Source organism: Larus michahellis, chromosome 3 (genome assembly GCF_964199755.1).
Source record: "Larus michahellis chromosome 3, bLarMic1.1, whole genome shotgun sequence".
In the NCBI taxonomy this organism is placed as follows: domain Eukaryota; kingdom Metazoa; phylum Chordata; class Aves; order Charadriiformes; family Laridae; genus Larus; species Larus michahellis.
Window position 1 is genome coordinate 14,705,844 of NC_133898.1, and position 16,628 is coordinate 14,722,471.

General features: G+C 55.3%; 1 protein-coding gene across 2 annotated transcripts in view; it reads right to left on the bottom strand.

The window, feature by feature from the left end:
* Positions 1-30: 30 nt before the first annotated feature.
* LOC141740300 (phosphofurin acidic cluster sorting protein 2-like) overlaps positions 31-16,628 on the bottom strand; it is a 66,853-nt gene continuing 50,255 nt past the window's right edge. The window contains exons 3-25 of one of the 2 annotated variants that reach the window (XM_074578746.1): positions 14,503-14,592; positions 14,006-14,131; positions 13,653-13,815; positions 13,405-13,496; positions 12,305-12,385; positions 11,461-11,520; positions 10,675-10,826; positions 6,551-6,644; positions 6,163-6,234; positions 5,724-5,854; positions 5,467-5,599; positions 5,238-5,342; positions 3,776-3,882; positions 3,335-3,489; positions 3,138-3,248; positions 2,946-3,048; positions 2,541-2,573; positions 2,138-2,180; positions 1,990-2,032; positions 1,742-1,883; positions 1,323-1,546; positions 1,007-1,120; positions 31-906 (exon numbers count right to left, since the gene is read on the bottom strand). In XM_074578746.1, coding sequence (XP_074434847.1) covers positions 791-906; positions 1,007-1,120; positions 1,323-1,546; positions 1,742-1,883; positions 1,990-2,032; positions 2,138-2,180; positions 2,541-2,573; positions 2,946-3,048; positions 3,138-3,248; positions 3,335-3,489; positions 3,776-3,882; positions 5,238-5,342; positions 5,467-5,599; positions 5,724-5,854; positions 6,163-6,234; positions 6,551-6,644; positions 10,675-10,826; positions 11,461-11,520; positions 12,305-12,385; positions 13,405-13,496; positions 13,653-13,815; positions 14,006-14,131; positions 14,503-14,592 — 2,490 coding nt within the window. In that variant the 3' untranslated portion in view covers positions 31-790. The remainder of the gene's footprint in view (positions 907-1,006; positions 1,121-1,322; positions 1,547-1,741; positions 1,884-1,989; positions 2,033-2,137; positions 2,181-2,540; positions 2,574-2,945; positions 3,049-3,137; positions 3,249-3,334; positions 3,490-3,775; positions 3,883-5,237; positions 5,343-5,466; positions 5,600-5,723; positions 5,855-6,162; positions 6,235-6,550; positions 6,645-10,674; positions 10,827-11,460; positions 11,521-12,304; positions 12,386-13,404; positions 13,497-13,652; positions 13,816-14,005; positions 14,132-14,502; positions 14,593-16,628) is intronic. The other variant, XM_074578747.1, reaches the window with a different exon arrangement.

The following is a 16,628-nucleotide window of genomic DNA, read 5'->3' on the forward strand; positions in this document are numbered from 1 at the left end:
CATGAAGGGACACACACGCCCACACGCCCCTGCCATAATGGTACCAGCATTAATTTATTAAAATTAATCCCGAAAAGTAACCGTACAATAAATTTAAAAAAAATAGAATCTTGTAAAAAAAAAACCCAGGTGCCCCAATGCCACACCTCCAGCTGGCAGCACCGTGGGGCAGGGCTGGTCGGGAAGGGATGGGGAGATGAGGGGGGACAGCCTCAGCAGCGCTAGGCCAGCCTCAGCAGCAGGGGGACTAGAAAAGCTGCTGAGGCTCAGCCCCGCAGGGCAGGGCCAGGCACAGCAGCGCAAGGCTGGCAGTGGGGCTGGCGAGGGGCGGCGCAGGGTTGGTGGGCCCTGCTCCCCGCCTGCCCCCCCCCACGAGCCATCCTGCTGGCTCCAGCGCTGGGGATCCCGCCTGGGCCCAGCCCAGGTGGGGCCCCGGCTGGCTGGGGAGTTGGCCTGGCAGCAGGCGCATCTGGGGAGAGCAGGGCCCGGAGCCCTTTCCGGGTCCCTGCTGGCTGGTGCCAAACCTTCTCCCAGGCTGCTGTTGGGGGTCATGGGAGGCAGATGGCATGGTGCCCTGGCTGGTGTTGGAGGGTGCATGGACCCGGTCTCACTGGCCTCACCTTCACGGGTCTTGGCCCACAGGGAGCTGTGCGGGTGTGGTATCTCCCTCTGCATGGCAGGCAGGGGATGGGCCGCAGAAGAGAGGGGACAAGAGCATGTCCATCTCTCCGTCTCCCTGTCTCTTCCTGTGACCCCCTCCACAGCTCCATCCCAGGGCTGCCCCCGCGTCTCACACACTCTTCGAATAGCCAAAAATGCCCACAGGGAGGTACTTGACGTGCGTTGGCCACTGTGCTGCCAGCTGGAAAAACTTCACATCGTTCCACTCCACCCCATCTATGGAGACTGAGAGGAGAAGGCACAGTGAGGCACAGCCCCGCCACAGGCAGCCTGTGCTGCTTGGTCTGCCCCCCTGCAGCCCCATGAGGATTGCGCCTCCCCTCACCTCGCAACATGGTGTTCTGGTGCTTGGCTGTGCAGATGAGGCGTGTGATCCCTTCGATGACTTGGCTTTTGGGCTCCAGGTCCTTCTCTTTTGGTTTCTTGCTCAGAAACATCACTGGGGTTCAAGGACAGACAGGGCCAACGTTAGGATGTCCCCATCTGCCCTGGGTAAGAGCCCTCACCCCAGGGCTGACTGCACTCACTGGCCTCTGCTGGGCCAGATCTCAGCCCTGCCCTCCTGCGGGCTCCCGCCCTGCCCTTTTTGCAATGGACTGTGGCCCCACAGATGTCGAGCACCCTGGGGTGGGCTTGGTTACCTTTCTTGTTTTTCTCCTTGGTGACCACGGTCATGGCCATGGTGCTAGGGGGCACCAGCTCCCCTGTGCCAGGGATGCGGCTGACCTGGAGTGAGCGGAAGTTGCTCTTGAGTGTGTTCTTGATACCCGTCTCCCGCTTCTCGCCCTCCTTCTTCCTGTCCAGCCCTTGTGTTGTCCAGTAGTCCACCTGCAGGCCCATCACCTCCACACCAGGGCTCAGAGACCTGGGCAAGAGGGGCAGCACCATGCAGCACACAAGTGCTGTCCTTGCTGCTTTCCCTGCCCCAAGCCCCGCTCCAGCCTGCCCTTGGGAGCACACTCACCCAATAACCCCAGGATGTGGCAGCCTCACCAGTAAGCACCTCAAACCCTCCCACCCCAGCACCCACCGCCTCACAGATTAAGTGGGGCTTCCTTACCCAGCACCCGAGAGGCCACTGCTGACTGACGGGGAGGGCGGCGGGGTGCTCACAGTCTCTTTGCCGTAGGGGGACGCTCCACCGGTGGCTGGCACTGAGCTCAGCAGGGACGGGGTGCAGACTGTGGCATCATCCGAGTCCACTGGGGAGGAAGAGTGTGGGTCGGGGGGGGGTGGCTGGGAGGCACCAACAAAGGCTTCCCCACAGTGGAGAAGGGAGACGGGGACTGTGGGTTCCCAGGGACTCACCGGAGGCACTGAAGGACTGCTCCACCAGGCCCACCTTCACCACCTGTAAGGACAGACAAGTCAGACGATCCCTGCTATCAGCAGGGCTGTGCACTGCCCCTCTCCCCGCCCCAGCCCCGATTGCCCGCTGGCCCCTCAACACACTCACCCCCACAAAGGGTACAAACTTCTGGCAGGAGTCCTCATCGGGGCTGCACAAGAAAGAGAGGCTGGTCAGGGTCTGGGTCTGCTGAGCATCGAGTGCCATGGGGCTAGCCTTGTGGCCCAGGGACCCCCAGGCTGGCAGGGGGCAATGCTGGCTCACGGCCACCGGGACCATCTCCTCTGCCCTCCCTCCCATGGGACCCCCTGTCCCCAACATGGCAGCACAGGGCACACTACACAAGGAGGCAAGGAGTCGGCCCCTCCAGTGCTGGGAGAGGGCTTGCATGCGGGAGGGCAGCCCTGCCCCACTTTGGGGGTCACGGCTCCTCTGCACGGCAAGAGGGACGGACGCACATGGGGGGAAGGGGGGAGGGCCAGGCAGCGGCACAGCAAGCACAAGCCAATACCTGATATAAAAATCAAAATAGAGACTTCTCTTCCTTGGGTGCCAGAAACCAAGAGAAGGGAGAGGTGAGAGTGCAGCTGGAACATGACCGTCAACCCCCGGGCAGCACAGTGCCGGCTCGCGGCCCCCAGCCCAGCCCAGCCCAGCCCTGGCAACCGGTCCCCAACCTTGGGGCCGTCACAGCCCACAGCTGCTGGAGGGGCCGAGCGCACCAGGGGGTGGCAGGGGATGGCGCTGCCGGCCTCTCACTGTGGAACCCCAGCTCCCCTCAGCACCACGCTGCTCACTGGCGGAGCACAGTGCAGGGTCTCACTCGCTTGTCCCCCGTGCCCCACAGCCCTGTCCCAGGCAACAGCCCGGAGTGGGGCCGCATGAGGCAGGACAGGCACCACGGGACTGTGCTCACCTCTTCTGCTTGTACGTCAGCATGGCCTCAGAGATAGGGAGCTGGTGAGAGAGGCTGGCTCCAGCGATGAACTGGGCGACGCGGCCTGCAATGTCCACAGTGTCTGCGGGCACAAAGAGCCGTGAAGGCCTTGGTGGCAGCTGGGCGCCCCTTCAGGGCACTGCTGGCCCCTGGGCCTGCCCCGATCCTCACCTGCGATGGGTGGCTCAGCCCTGCTGAACAGCTCCCGCCACGCCGTGTCCAGGAAGAGAGTGCTGTATTTGTTATCCACCGAGGCCAGGTACTTGGCAAGAGGGTGAGAGCCTGCGGGTGAGAGGGGCGACATTGGCTCCTGGCCGGGGAGCCTGGGGAGAGGACAACCCTGGGACCAGGCTCGTGGTGGCTCTCACCCAGTGGCACAAGCAGGAAGCGAAGGTAGTTGAGCCAGTCGGGTGTCTTGCTGGCCAGCTGCTCCACAAAGAAGCGGAGGACAACGCTCAGGTAGCTCTGGTCCCCCGCCACCACCACCTTCACTGGGGGAGGCATGTGGGAGTTACAGTTACAGCTGCCAAAGGGAGAGAAAAGGAGACCATAAGGGACACGCAGTGGCTCAGCAGGTGGGTCGGGGGGCAGGGGATGTGCCCTGCCAGGCCAGCCGACCCAGCACCAGAAAACCCATCGTTGACAATTTCCAGCTTGCTGAGCACTGCCGGTGGCACAACCAGCACCGGGATCCCCTGCTTTCCCCTGCTCCTATAGTTGTGTCCACAATCCCAAAGGCTCCTAATGAGCCCTGGGCGAGCCAGGGCCATTCCCAGCAGTTCGCCAGGCTGAGCCCAAGCTGTACTCACTATCGCTGGATGCGGGAGACAGTGGTGTTGAAGGCTGCCTGGATGTCCGCCACGGAGCAGGTGGATACGACCAACTGCTTGTGCGCCTGGAGCTGCTCACTCACGTACTGCCAATGCAGAGAGACTGAGTTAAGGCACCCCGGTGGGGGCATGGCTATGCTGGCCAGCACCAGCTCATGCCCGTCCTGTCCCCTGTGTCCCCTGGGATAGAACAGCCTCCATGCTGTGCCAGGAGGCTGAAATCATCAGGTCACTCCTGGCTGCAGGCCTGCTGCGTGCCCTGGCTGCATCCCCGCTCCTCCCAGCTCTGCTCCAGGGGGCTGGCTGCCCTAGCCCCCTGCTCTCGCCTTTGCGCACAGCCGTCACCACCCTGCTATGGCAAGGGCAAAACTGTCCTGAGAACCAGGCTGTGCTCCCCGTGGTGAAAGGTTTGGTCCAGGAATCCTCTGATTTAAACCAAGCCATCCCACAGCAGGGTCCAGCTCTAGGCTCAGTCCCCCTCTGCTTATTCCCTTCCCTTGCTCTCTCCCGCTGTGGCACTCCAAAGTTCTTCTATGTCTCTTCAGGTGCCTGTGTGCAGCTGAACAGTGGCAAAACTGGCAGTTGTGCTAGACAAGGGGGCTTAGAAGATGCCATGACAGGGTCTGTGAATGGGCATTTTTTCCCCATCAGGACAAGAGCTAGAGCAGGAACACGTCAAGGATGCGTGGCTTGGGTCAAGACTCCACTGCCTCTCACTGAGAGGCCCTTTATTCTGCCACTAATCCTGCCTTGATTTTCCAGCAGTGTTTTTGGGTGTCAGATGTGGCTGCAGGATCCCAACGGGGTCTCACCAGTGCTTTATATAACTGCTCTTTGCATGTTTGCACAGACATACGTGGCCCTGCTTACCTTCAGCAGTCAACTCCTCCCATACATGGAGGAGGCAGGTGCCGATCAAGGGCTGGGCCCGTCCTCACACGGAGACGATAGTGATCGACATGAGGCAGGAAGGCCTCACATACCTCCCTGACCAGAGACCCCCATTTTGACAATGCAGTTAATGCTCCCTGGGAGCAGCAGGCTACAGTCTCTCATCTCTTAGTGGGAAACGACACCTCTGCTGCTTCCTGGGGCCTGGTGCCAGCAGATGGAGTCTGGCACATCTGCCAGGGCATCCAACAAAGCTCTGACCAGTGTGGTCACTGGGAGCCAGGACCAAGCAGTGAGGGCGCAAGGTACAGTCCGTTAACCAGCCTTTCTGGGACTGCTCAGGGCATCATGCTTTGAGGATCCAGCAATGCTGGTGTGTGGCACATGATGGAGGAGACACATGAGACACAGTCTCTCTGAAGGAAGCTGGGGAAGAGGAGGGCACAGCTGGTGGCAGTTTCCCTAGGACACCCAGCCATGGTTGGGAGAATCCCCTGGAACCCTGCTTACAGCTCCCCCCGTGCATCCAGCTCCTGTCACACCTACTCACCTGCCCCTGCCACTCAGCGACATTCACCAGCACAATGCTCTCGGGGAGCTGCTCGTCTGAGACCAGGATCTGGTTCAGCTGATCGTAAACAGACTTTCGGGGCACCTATGAGAGCATCACCACGAAGGTTAACCCCAGCCAGCTGCCTTGGCCGCTCTGCCCATGGCTGAAGGCCCAGCAGGGCTCTCAAGTGAGAAGCCTCCAGGTAAGGTGGCTTCCAGGGTCTCACCTGGGTGCTGTGCCATGAGTCTGGAGAGCTCTCACTGTCCAGACTGCTGGCGCGACCACCCTGTCCCTTTGAGCTCTGCCGATCCTTCACAGAGGTGCTGCGGGGACGCCACAACTGCTTGCTCTCTGCCTTGCTGCGAGCGAGAAGCAGGAGAGGGACTGCTTGTTGAGGAAATCCCAGCTCCACCAATCCCCACTCACTCCAGGAAGCCAGGGTCAGCCCTCTCAGCCCTGGCATGGGGCAGGGACCCAACTTACCTGGGGGACACGGCACTGGGGAGCTCGGCTTTGGTCCCAGGACCCAGCTGGGCCAGTCTGTCCACACTACCCTCCCTCGTAGCAGCCTCTGCGGGGGCCAGCCGTGAACATGGCTCCTCTGCAGCCAGCTCCTGAGGGCCACACACAGTTACTTCGCACACACCGCTCTCCCTGCCCTACACTCCCTGCACCCATGGATGCCGCCATCCAGCACAGGCCTGGTGTCCTTGCTGGAGAGCCACGGCTGCAGGGCCTCAAGTGGGCTGGGCTGCATCTCCTGCAGACCCTAACCCTCATTCCACTCTTGCTGCTCCCCAGCCCAATCTACTTGTCCCCCCAGCCCTGCTCCCAGGCTGGTGGGCACCCCTGGTTCCCCAGAACGCACAGTGGGGCCTGAGGGAGCTCCAGCCCCACTCCACATCCCGTAGCCTGGACTCACCACTGCAGGGACCTCCACTCCTGGCTCTTCCTGTGGTCGCAGCGCTCCTGGTTTCCGCTTGTCTGCCTCGCCCTGGGGGACAAGGAGCAGGGTCAGAGAAGGATGGAGCACCCCAAGCGGGGCGGTTGCCAGTGACCCGTACCTGGCCTCACAGAACACACACTCCCACAGGGGAGCCTGGCATCCCCCTGGGACTGGCCCCAGAGGATGCCCCCCATCGCTACCTGTCTGCCTGCACTGGGAAAAAGAAGAGGAAAGAAGGGAAGGAGCAGCCCCAGGCAGGTGCTGCCAGGAGCTGTGGTCTCAGAGGGAGCTGGAGGCACTGTGGGGATGCTGGGCTGGCTCGGGAGGGAAGGGGGCAAGAGGTGGTGATGGTGGTGTAACTCACAGGGCTGCCCGACTCTTGATCCTGCCCTTTCTGGCTGTGCAGACTGCCGATCTCAGTCTGGGAACCAGAATGAGAGACTCCCTCAAAGAAACGCCTGCAGAGAAACAGACAGACGAACGGACGGACAGACAGACAGACAGACGGGAGAGAAAAAGGCAGGAATAAGAGAGGAACAAAGTCACCATGATCCCAGCACACCCCCGCCGGCCTGTCCCAAGCACAGAGCACTGCGGAGGGGTCACCAGTGTGACACAGGGCCAGACACCCAAGTGTCTGAGCGACTCCCAGCCTAAGAGCAGACCTGCCAGCAGGCTGCCAGCCCCACACACCATGGTCTGCTGCAACAATGCTAGGTGCAGGGACAGGATGGGGCCACCCCCAGATCAACAGGGCAAAACCTGTGACCCCAGTGAGTTGGAGGCAGAGTCCCTGTTGCCCAGCCAGCAGCGATTTCTCTCTCAGGTAATCCTCTACCACTGCAGTGCGGGGTGAGGAACCGCAACTTTGCCCCATCTCACTGGTGCATGGTCTCTGTCAACACCACAACTCCAATGTGCTGCTGAACCTCTCTGCCCCCTCTGCACCACCACGGCTTCCTAAGATTTCTGCTGCCTTGCCTTCTGCTCCCCTTTTTCCAGGGAGGGCTCCTTGCCTCTGACTGCTGTTACCGCACACTTCCAGCAGCAGCTTCCACCTTCCCTTTCTGCTTTCCCATTTCCCAAAGCTCTGAAGACCACAGTATCGCACACAGAACCACACCTCAGGTAGCACAGCAGCACAGCAATGTCCTGTTTTGTTCCCCAGCATTTAAATTTGCCTTTTTTTAGGTCTCTGAGCTGATGCTTTGGTAGAGCTGCACAGTGCAACACCAAGGTCCTGTTCCCAAGTCACAATGGTCAACACAGGAACTCCCTTGGGGCAGCAGGACGGTCTCTGCCACCACAGTGGGAACTTCCAGTTCTGTTTCCCCCTTTTTCACCCATTGTTTATTTGCCAAGGACCGTCTCCACATCCTGTGGGCTGCCCAAAGACCAGTCTTTAGGAAACAAGCAGGCTCTATCACTGGATCTCACCTGTCAGCTTTCCCAGGACCCTTGCAGCAACTGCAGCCCATCTGCAATGTGTGACTTTCCTCCAGGAGATCTGAGCCAGCTTCCCTCTAAACTGTACAGATGTATCTGCTCACTAACTCCCAGGAAAAGTTCCTCCTGATTTGCCTGGTGTGCAGATGGGGATACCAGGCTGAAGGTTTCCAGGCCTGGCCACAGAGGTATAGCATATAGAGAGTTATTTTGTTAGGACTCTGCCAGAGTTTCCATTGTTTTCAGGACACCTAGACCTCTGAACATCCTGGCTTTTACTTTTCTTTTAACACGTTTTCCTATTTGTATGCAGCACGCTGTGCTGCCAGGCACAACAGTGTTTGTCAGGTTTGTTGCTTTTACTGCTCCTACAAGTACATTTCGTCTCAGTAAATGCTGGTCCCCGCCACAGCGCAGCTCTTCAGCAGTGGTGTTTATATACTAGGTGGGAAAAGTCAAGGCTCAATTTTCCTCTCACTGGCTCTGTGACCAGCTGCTTCACGACATGTTCATTTACCAAAGCTACAGGTTTAGAGTCGGCATTGTGCCCTGGTGGGACATTTTCTCCAGGTCACACAGGGATAAGTGATGTCTCCTGTTATTGACATATTTCTACTCTCTCCACCCCTACAATCTCTGCTACAGGATCTCACGCATTGTGACCATGCTGTTATTACTTTACACTTGCCTTTTCTCAGTCAGCAATTTCAATCCATACAGAGTATGCTAATAACTTAAGAGTCATAGCAGAGAAATATTCAAGTTTTCTAATAATCCAGCCCGCAATGAGCATCTCTCCCATACTCCTCTGTACTGGCTCAGTAATTCCACCAGAAAGTGACATACCACTGTCACCTCAAAAAAGTATCCTCATCCCCTCCTTTTTCTTAGCCATTGGATGTGGCTAGATTATATACACTTGGTCTGGTTTTCAACACCCCATTTAAATGGGGCTGTCTCCCCTTTCCCCATGGAAGCTGTGTCTGCTTCTGCCCTCTCCCACTTGCAATTCAGAAGCTTTCATCCCTGATGTGTCACACCGAGCACAGAGCTCTTCTGCAGTTCTCAGTTTTCCCTGTTCCACAGTTTAAAGGCTCTCCTATAGGCATGATTGAGTCTGAGTCTCAGCAGGTTGAGATTTAGGTAAATCCCCTCCCTTCTGCACAGCCTCCTTCTGTTTTCACTGAATTAGCCCCCTCTCCCCCACCCATTTTCCCAGTCACCTATGGAGATATCTGCTCCTTCACATCTGATCTTCAATGAAAGGTTCTGACTGTTGAGGTCTTACCTAACAGCCTCAGTTCTAGCTCCAGTTTTGCCCCTGTGCAGGAGCAGCCCACAGCTGCATGGCCTCCCTGCCCAACCAAAAGGATGGCAATCTGCTCCCAACACCACTGTCCCAACCAGCCACTGCACCAGCCACTGCTCACCCTTTAAGGACTACCTCAGTGCCCTTGCTCCACAGAGACTGTCACAGCATCTAGCAAGGCTGTCTATGGCAATAAATAAATCCAACGTGAAGATCACAACTCGAATTTACAGGCTGGTCTGGAAGGTCATCACCAGCTGAGAAGGCTATGCAAGGCCTTGGAACCATGCAGTCTACATTAAAGACCTTGGCAGTCAGCTCCCACATCTCCTTAGAAAAAGTACAGACCCAGTAGTGTGAATTCAAGGGGATACACACTCAGAACTGCCAGAAACTGAGGCACTAGAGAGTGAACCAAGCTAGGGACACTTTGAACAAGCTGAAAAACAGCCCAGAGCCCAATAGGCTGTCCTACCAGAGACAGCAGCTAACACCCAAGGAAGACTGTAGCGGCAAGTACAAGCGCAAACCAGCACTTACTCTGGGATGCTCTTCCAGCGACCAGATGTTTGCAAGCAGGCACTTGCAGAACCAGGGCAGGGTCTTGTCTTTCTTTTTTTTTTTTTACAGTTTACATATTTTTACTTATTTTACATACGTAAACCATTATCTGACCACAAAAAGACCTTGCTTTTTCTCCCACAGCACCTTTGTTTCCTTTGACGAGAGACCATGTCAAACTCCTTTTGGAGTCTAAGCAGACCACCTAAGCAGCTCTCCCTTGCCCACGTGCCTGCTGCCTCCTTCACAACCACCTGTAGGTTTATGGAAAACATGACTTCTGTCATGTTCCTGTTTCTTCCCCAGTGCCCCACAGGTTCCGGAATCCAGCAGATTTAATTTCAAACAGTTTGCCTGTGGCAGACCAAGTCTGCTACCCCTGCTAAGTACCTTCACAGAGATTCCAACTAATCCAAATTATATTTAAATACCGAACTATAGAAACAATAATGACAACTAAGCTTGGCTTGGCTAGAAGACACCCCGTGCACTGTGAAGCAGCCAAGTAGAAAAACAATAAAAGGCAACTTTCTCACAAAAGAACAGCATGGAAACAGAACAGCCATGAGCAGAGAGGCCGGGTGAATGCAGATCACGTGGGAGAAAAGCCTGGTTTCACTGCATGGTTCACTGGAGACCTCTGTGCCAAGTCAGCAGTGCTTGGCGGAGCAAGTCAAGCTACTGGGTGCCTGGGGAATGGGGTGAGGAACATCGCTGATGGTTGCTAGTCACACGTCTCCACAAAGGGTGGGAATGCAGCATGCAGATCTCACAGGGACATAAGGACTGGCCCAAGCAGTCACAAAGTGCTCAAAAGGCAGGCATGCTTCAGTGTGGAGAGCCCTGATAAGGCCAGGACTGTCAGCAGAAAGGTATGGGAGCTGGGGGCTTAGAGCAAGTAGGTACTCCTCCAGCAGATCAGTAAGAGTCAGATGCTGGGCTGGCAGGAAATTAAATGAGACTAAATGCGAAGAAAGCCAGGTTTAATGGGCAGTTTTAAGCTCATTAAACAGATACACAAGTGAGGAGGTCAGTGGTACCAACAGAAGATGGCGGCGGGAGTGGAGACAAGACAATGCCTGCATTAGCCTAAGCAACAGAAGAGGGTCAGAGGGCATTTTTCCTGGTCTCATAGACTGTGCTGTTGGCTTGAGACTCCCTGCAACCCTTACCTCAGGGTGGGCTTGGGTGTGCTGTGCACACTCTCATTGTCCTCAATCTCTGGGCCGCTGTCACTGTTGTTGCATTCTTCCAGGCTGTCATAGAGCAAGCCCAGGTCTTCCTCCACCTCCTGGGTCTGGTCTACAGGGTCAGAGTCCAGGACCTGTGGGACCAAGCCCAGAGGGCAATGAAGAGATATGGAGTCACCTGCATCCCTGGTCAGGCACGTACAAACTCCCTCCCAGCCACAAGGCACACCACGACACTGTTCCCAGCTCAGGAAGCCAAATCTAGGCTGTGGAAGAAGACAGTGACGCTGTCATTGGGCCAAAGGAGGGTGCCATGAGCATGACATCTGAAGGAGTCTCAGACACCCATCATACTTACTGGGAGTTAAAGACACCTGGGAGGACCTCCACTGGCTGTGCTGCACACTCAGTGCAGGCTCCCAGGCAAGGTCAGCTACCCCCAGGCTAACGTTAGCCTGCTCTCAGTCACGGACAGGATTACCCTTGCAATGCCAGCTCCTGGGACAGAGCCAGACTTCTGCCCCTGGCCCCTCTCCCCAACAGGAAGGTGTGTTTGCTTTGAGCATGAGTCTCAGAGCTGACTTCTTGAGGCAGAAGGCTTTGGAAAAAGCCAAGGCCCAGCCTGTGCCACATCTCACACCACCTTTGACAACACCCCTGAGCACCTGCAGCTCATGCCTTGTGCTCCCAGTGAGTGGGAACCAGCACTCTGACACCTACACATCCACAGGAGACACTGCCAGGTGGGGCAGCCTTCCCACTTCTTACCTCCTCCGTCACTTTAAACCTCTTCAGCAAAGCCACAAATTTCTGCTTGAAGTTTGGTTGCTAAAACAAAACAAGGGAAGAAAAAACATCAGCAAAACTATCAAACCACATTCACAGATGACTAAGGTACAGGCCACAGTCATTCTCTTTAACATGCCATCAGCTCCTTTCTGGGTCCACAGGCCCAAGGTCAGCTATCATCTGCCTTGCTCTTTATATTTGCTGTAGGCTTTGGACTAAATCTGGACTCTGCAAGAAGCCACTGTATCTGGGAATGAGGGAGGGTGCAAGGACTCAGACTATGTCTGCTACAGGCTGGAATAGCACTTTCTCTTATTTAAATCCCCTTTCTCCCCAGACCATATGGCTGAGGAATGCTGCCTTCAAGCAAGAAAAGATAGGGAACAAACTCAGGAAGAAGGTACTCAGGGACCTGCAGGGCTGAAGCAGATGGGGACGAGGAGATGCCTGGAGAACAGGGGGCTGGCAGTGCAGCTCCCCTCTTCTGCTGACAGGCAGAGGAGCTGCTAATGGTTCACTCTTCCTTGTGCCAAACTTCCCCTTCCTCAGGGAAGGAAAGAGGAGAGACTATGTCACAGCAGTAAGTCAAAACTGTGCTGCACACAGATCATCACTGACACAAAGCCAAGCTAAACACAGTACAGACCATGAGCTGGGCTATAGCTCTGAGCAGCAAGCTAACTCATTAATGGCATGAGGTTTGCCCCTTCTCCTCTCTCCCCTGCTCTGCACTAGTGCCGGCAACCCCCTCAAGGCCCCCTCACTCCCTTCAGGGAGGGGAGGAAGCGAATCCCTTTCATCACGTTGTAAATGCTGATGTTACTCTGGTCATTGATGTGGTTCGGATCATTTTCCTCCTAGCCTTCTTGGTTTTCCTCAAGTCATCCTCTTCATCAAACAGATCCTGCAGGCAAAAGGTCACAGCACATCAGAGTAACTCAGAGTGCAGGAAGCAGCATCTCCTATAAGTTCCCCTGCTCCACGCTTGCCCCCCATTTTGAAAAGTGAAAAGCTTTAGTCCACTCTGCTCCCAGAGTCTTGCTTCTCACTTCTCACACCTCTCTCTATGTAGCTCCTTCTCCCTCCTTAGCACTGGCCCCCAGTAGACCTTCTTCCCCAGCACTTTTGCCCCCAGCCACCTCCAGATGGACATGTACCAGCAAGATTCAGAGGAGAGACAGTAGCTTTCTGCAACAGTCCTTGTTACAACCTAAAACTTTTCTCTGTACTCACCAGCGCCCCCGTGGCCCATGTGTTTTTCTCCTGCTCTCCCCTCTCCAAGGTTAGCTCAGAGGGAGCAGCACCTGAGCTCACAAAAAGTGAGCAGCCTCAAAAACACACACAGTTCCCAGGGACATGGGGCCCTGACGTGTTAAGCCAGCACAATGGGACAGGTAACGTGGAGGACCCTGAACAGGGGTTTGTCCCTGTGCTTGATCAGCACACTACCACAAGTCTTTTTTGGCCTCGACTGTAGGCACCAGAAAAGGAGGACAGTAAACAGCAGCGGCACAGCTGAAAGGGCTGCATGAGTCTGCCACCTTTGACCATTTTCAGACCCAGACTGTACTTCTTCCTAAAAACCTAAAAAACTCTGTCCTCTCTCAGAGAGAGGGCAGCCTCTGGCCTGTTATCACAGGGAGGCAAGAGGGAATTGTGGTGCCAGATGGAGGGGACTCAGCAGGGGTTTTATGCTGCAGACCAGACAGCTCCAAGGATAGATGGGTGAGACCTATGGCTCTCCAAAGTCCCTTGCCCCACCATGGACTTGACAGTAGCCCACAGTTCTTCTCTCCCCTCCGAAACCATGACAAATGCTTACAAGGGAGATGACAGGGCTCAGGGTGACCAAGACCCTCAACCCCTGACTCTTGTCCCAGAAATGGGACCAGGACATAAGCCACCTTGACAGGCCTCCCTTACCTGACCCTGCACAGCATCATCACTGGCTTCCTGCTCTGAGGAGAAGCTGTCATCTTCTTCTTCAGAGTAGTTATCAATGTCTGGGGAGCGATCTGAAAGCAGACAGTGCAGATGCCAGAGTAAGCATGACGCCTGTCATGGCTCCAGTGAAGTGACTGGTATTGCTGGCAGGCGCCTGGGGACACACTCCGTTACCCACATACTGTCCCAAATGCTTGCCTTCAGGTCTGTGATGAGCACTAACGCACCTGAAGCTTTTATTTTAGGACCTGAGGGGACACTCCCATCCTCATGGTCAATGGGCTGACTGGACAAAGAGTAGATGCTGATTTCAGCCACTCGGATGTTCACGTCCTTCATGTTGCTGTGGAGGCCTAGAAGCTGTCCTCCATCCGTCGGGTGCTGCATTACCTAGACAGACAGACAAGACCCCTGCCAGGGTGACACAATGGCAGCCAGCAGCCCACCCCTTCTGTCTTATAGCTAGCCAACAAGCCAGAGCACTCACAGCACCGAGCACCTGCCAGCGGGCCCAACTCCCTTCCCAGCACTGGCACAGGGAGGCCATGCAAAGCTCCCCTCGGTTCCCAGCACCCTGTACCTCAGCCATGTTAATGATGCCCACTGCAAGGGTCTTGTAGCCCAGGATCGTGCGGTTCTTGTATCTCTTCCTCCGCTGCAGCATGATCTGTAGTTTGTTGCCATCTCTCTTGAGGAAGTGTGGGTACTGGGGAAGGGAAGCATGGGGAAGATGGCAGCATGAGGGTAGGGCTCAGCGTGACACACAGGTAGGAAACTCTTCCTCAGTGCTGATGTACAGCAGGATCTGACCTGCTGAGCTTTGAGGTGCCCCTCAAAAGCCACCTGCACTCTGTATCGTCCTCCAAATCCCCATGCCCAGCAAAACAACCCGTGGAGCAATGGAGCAGCTGGTCAGCAGCAGGAATCTGTGCTGTTATGATCTGAGCATGGGCAACCACAGGAGGACCCTCCTCAGAGGCAGCTGCCTTCACACTGAGCCCTCAAAGCCGTGCTTGACGAGAAATGCCAGGTGAGGGGAGCACCAGGGATCCCAGGGGACCGGGCAATGCAAGGTACCTGCAGTGAGAAGGTCAACTCCAGCTCGGTCTCCATCAGGCCACCAGGCGGGAGGACGTATTCATTTGATCTCAGGACTCGCTTTGAACCCTACAACAAGATTGGTACATGCATATAACTAACTGGAGCATCTTGGCCACAGATTTCCACTGCACCACGCACACAGGTCAAAGGTGTTCACAGTCCACAAGGAAAGAGCCGGTGCCTTGACTCTGTTCTGTTACACCTCACAGAGCCCCCTTACATACACCAATCAATGCTTCGCAAAAGCCTGCAGTTTCTCCTGAGCTGCCAAAGGCCCCTTCTCCTTGCCCACCTGCCAGGAAGCACTTGCTCTTCCCAAGCCCGCTCTGCTTAATCTGGCTCCTTGCACCTGGAGTCCATCGGATGCTGTGGAGGGGAACACTGCTAGAGCCGGAGGGAGCCATGTATGCAGCACCAGCAGGGGAAGGAAAGGGTCTCAACACACTGCCTAGCCAGGAAAGGGACAGGTCCTGGAGCACATCTCTGCCCCCCAGCAGGCAGTCCCAGTGCAGATCCCTGTCCAAGCACAGCCTAGCTTGCCTCTCAGAAAACTCCTCCTAATCTTTTCCTTGGGCAACAGTCTTTATCTCACCACATATACAAATTTTTTTTTACCCCAGGAGGGCAGTAATAGAGGCACTCTAACCATGTGCCTGCTCTAACTCTTTACTTCTGTCCTACCTTTACTATCTGTTCTGTCCTACCTTTACTATCTCTACTACTTGGCTGTTGACAGAGACACCGAATGACTTCAGGGATGAAAAATGCTCTCTGCATGTACCAGGCTCTCTTAGGCACAGGGTGGCACAACTCGCAGATGCCCCCAAAAGGCCCATGCCCACTAGCTGTGTCCCTGCAGGGCTGTGGGACCAGCTACAAGTATAAAATATCCCATGGTGGCTCCTCAGCCTCTCCTGCTTCCCTGTGAATGGGCCAGCAAGCTGAGACATTGATTTAGGGAAGCAACAGGATAGGCCAGTACAGCTGTTCTTGCAAATCAGTTATCATTGCTTTTGTGAGCACTTTTAATTTAAACTGTGGGCTAGTGAGCAGATGAGTCAAAGCTAACCTAACAGACACAGCAGTCCAAAGGAACTGGGCCCCACCTCAGGTTAGAAACTAGCACCTGGGGGCTATTACCTGCCTATCAGCAACAGGGAGTTAAGAACAGTCTGTGATTTCTAGTAAGGTCAACACAAACCTCATGAGGTTCAATACAGGCAAAGCAAAGTCCTACCCTAGGACATCCAATAACTTTGCTGCCTGTGAAGAACCCCAAGCAGCAGAACAGGCTCTGCAGAAAGGGACAGGGGGCATCCTGGGGGACATCAATGTACCCCTACATCAGCAGCATGCCCTGTTGCAGCAATGACACCAATCTCAGCCTCAGCAAATGTGCAGGCAGAGAAAAGGGATTCCTCCCCTCTACTCAGCACTGGTGACACCACAACTGGATTCCAGAGTCAATTTGGGTTCCCCGGTACAAGACAGACATTGACAGACTGGAGCGAGTCCAGCAGAAGATATCAGGATGGTCAGGGGCTCAAGCACTGGATGTACAAGGAGAGGTCGAGTAGGCTGGGTTTGTTCAGCAGGAAAAAGAGAGGGTGAAGGGGTACTTTGCTGCTGCCTACAGACACTGAGCAGGAGGATGCAGAGAAGACAGAAGTGAACTCCTCTCAGCGGTGCACAGGGACAGAGTGAGAGGCAATGGGGATGAGCTGGAACATAGGAAATTACCATTAGATGTTGAGATTTATTTTTTTTTTCCTCTGTGAGTGCTGTCAAACCTTGGGACAGGACACAGAAAGACTGAGGATTCTCCATACCTTGAGAAATTCAAACCTGAACTGGACATGGCCTTGAGCACCTGATGTAGCTCAGCTGTTCTGCAATTTGAGTAATGTCAGGCAAGACCAATTTCTCATCAGAACAGCTGAGTATCACCACCAGTACTACAGGAAAACTTAATATCAGACTGTTACAGTGAAGATCACAGATGACAAGGACTGTCAAGGAACTGAAAAGCAATAGGGTGACATTGTGGTCACAGATCTTCACTACCTAACAGACTGAAAACATACAGGAGCTTTCAGTACTAT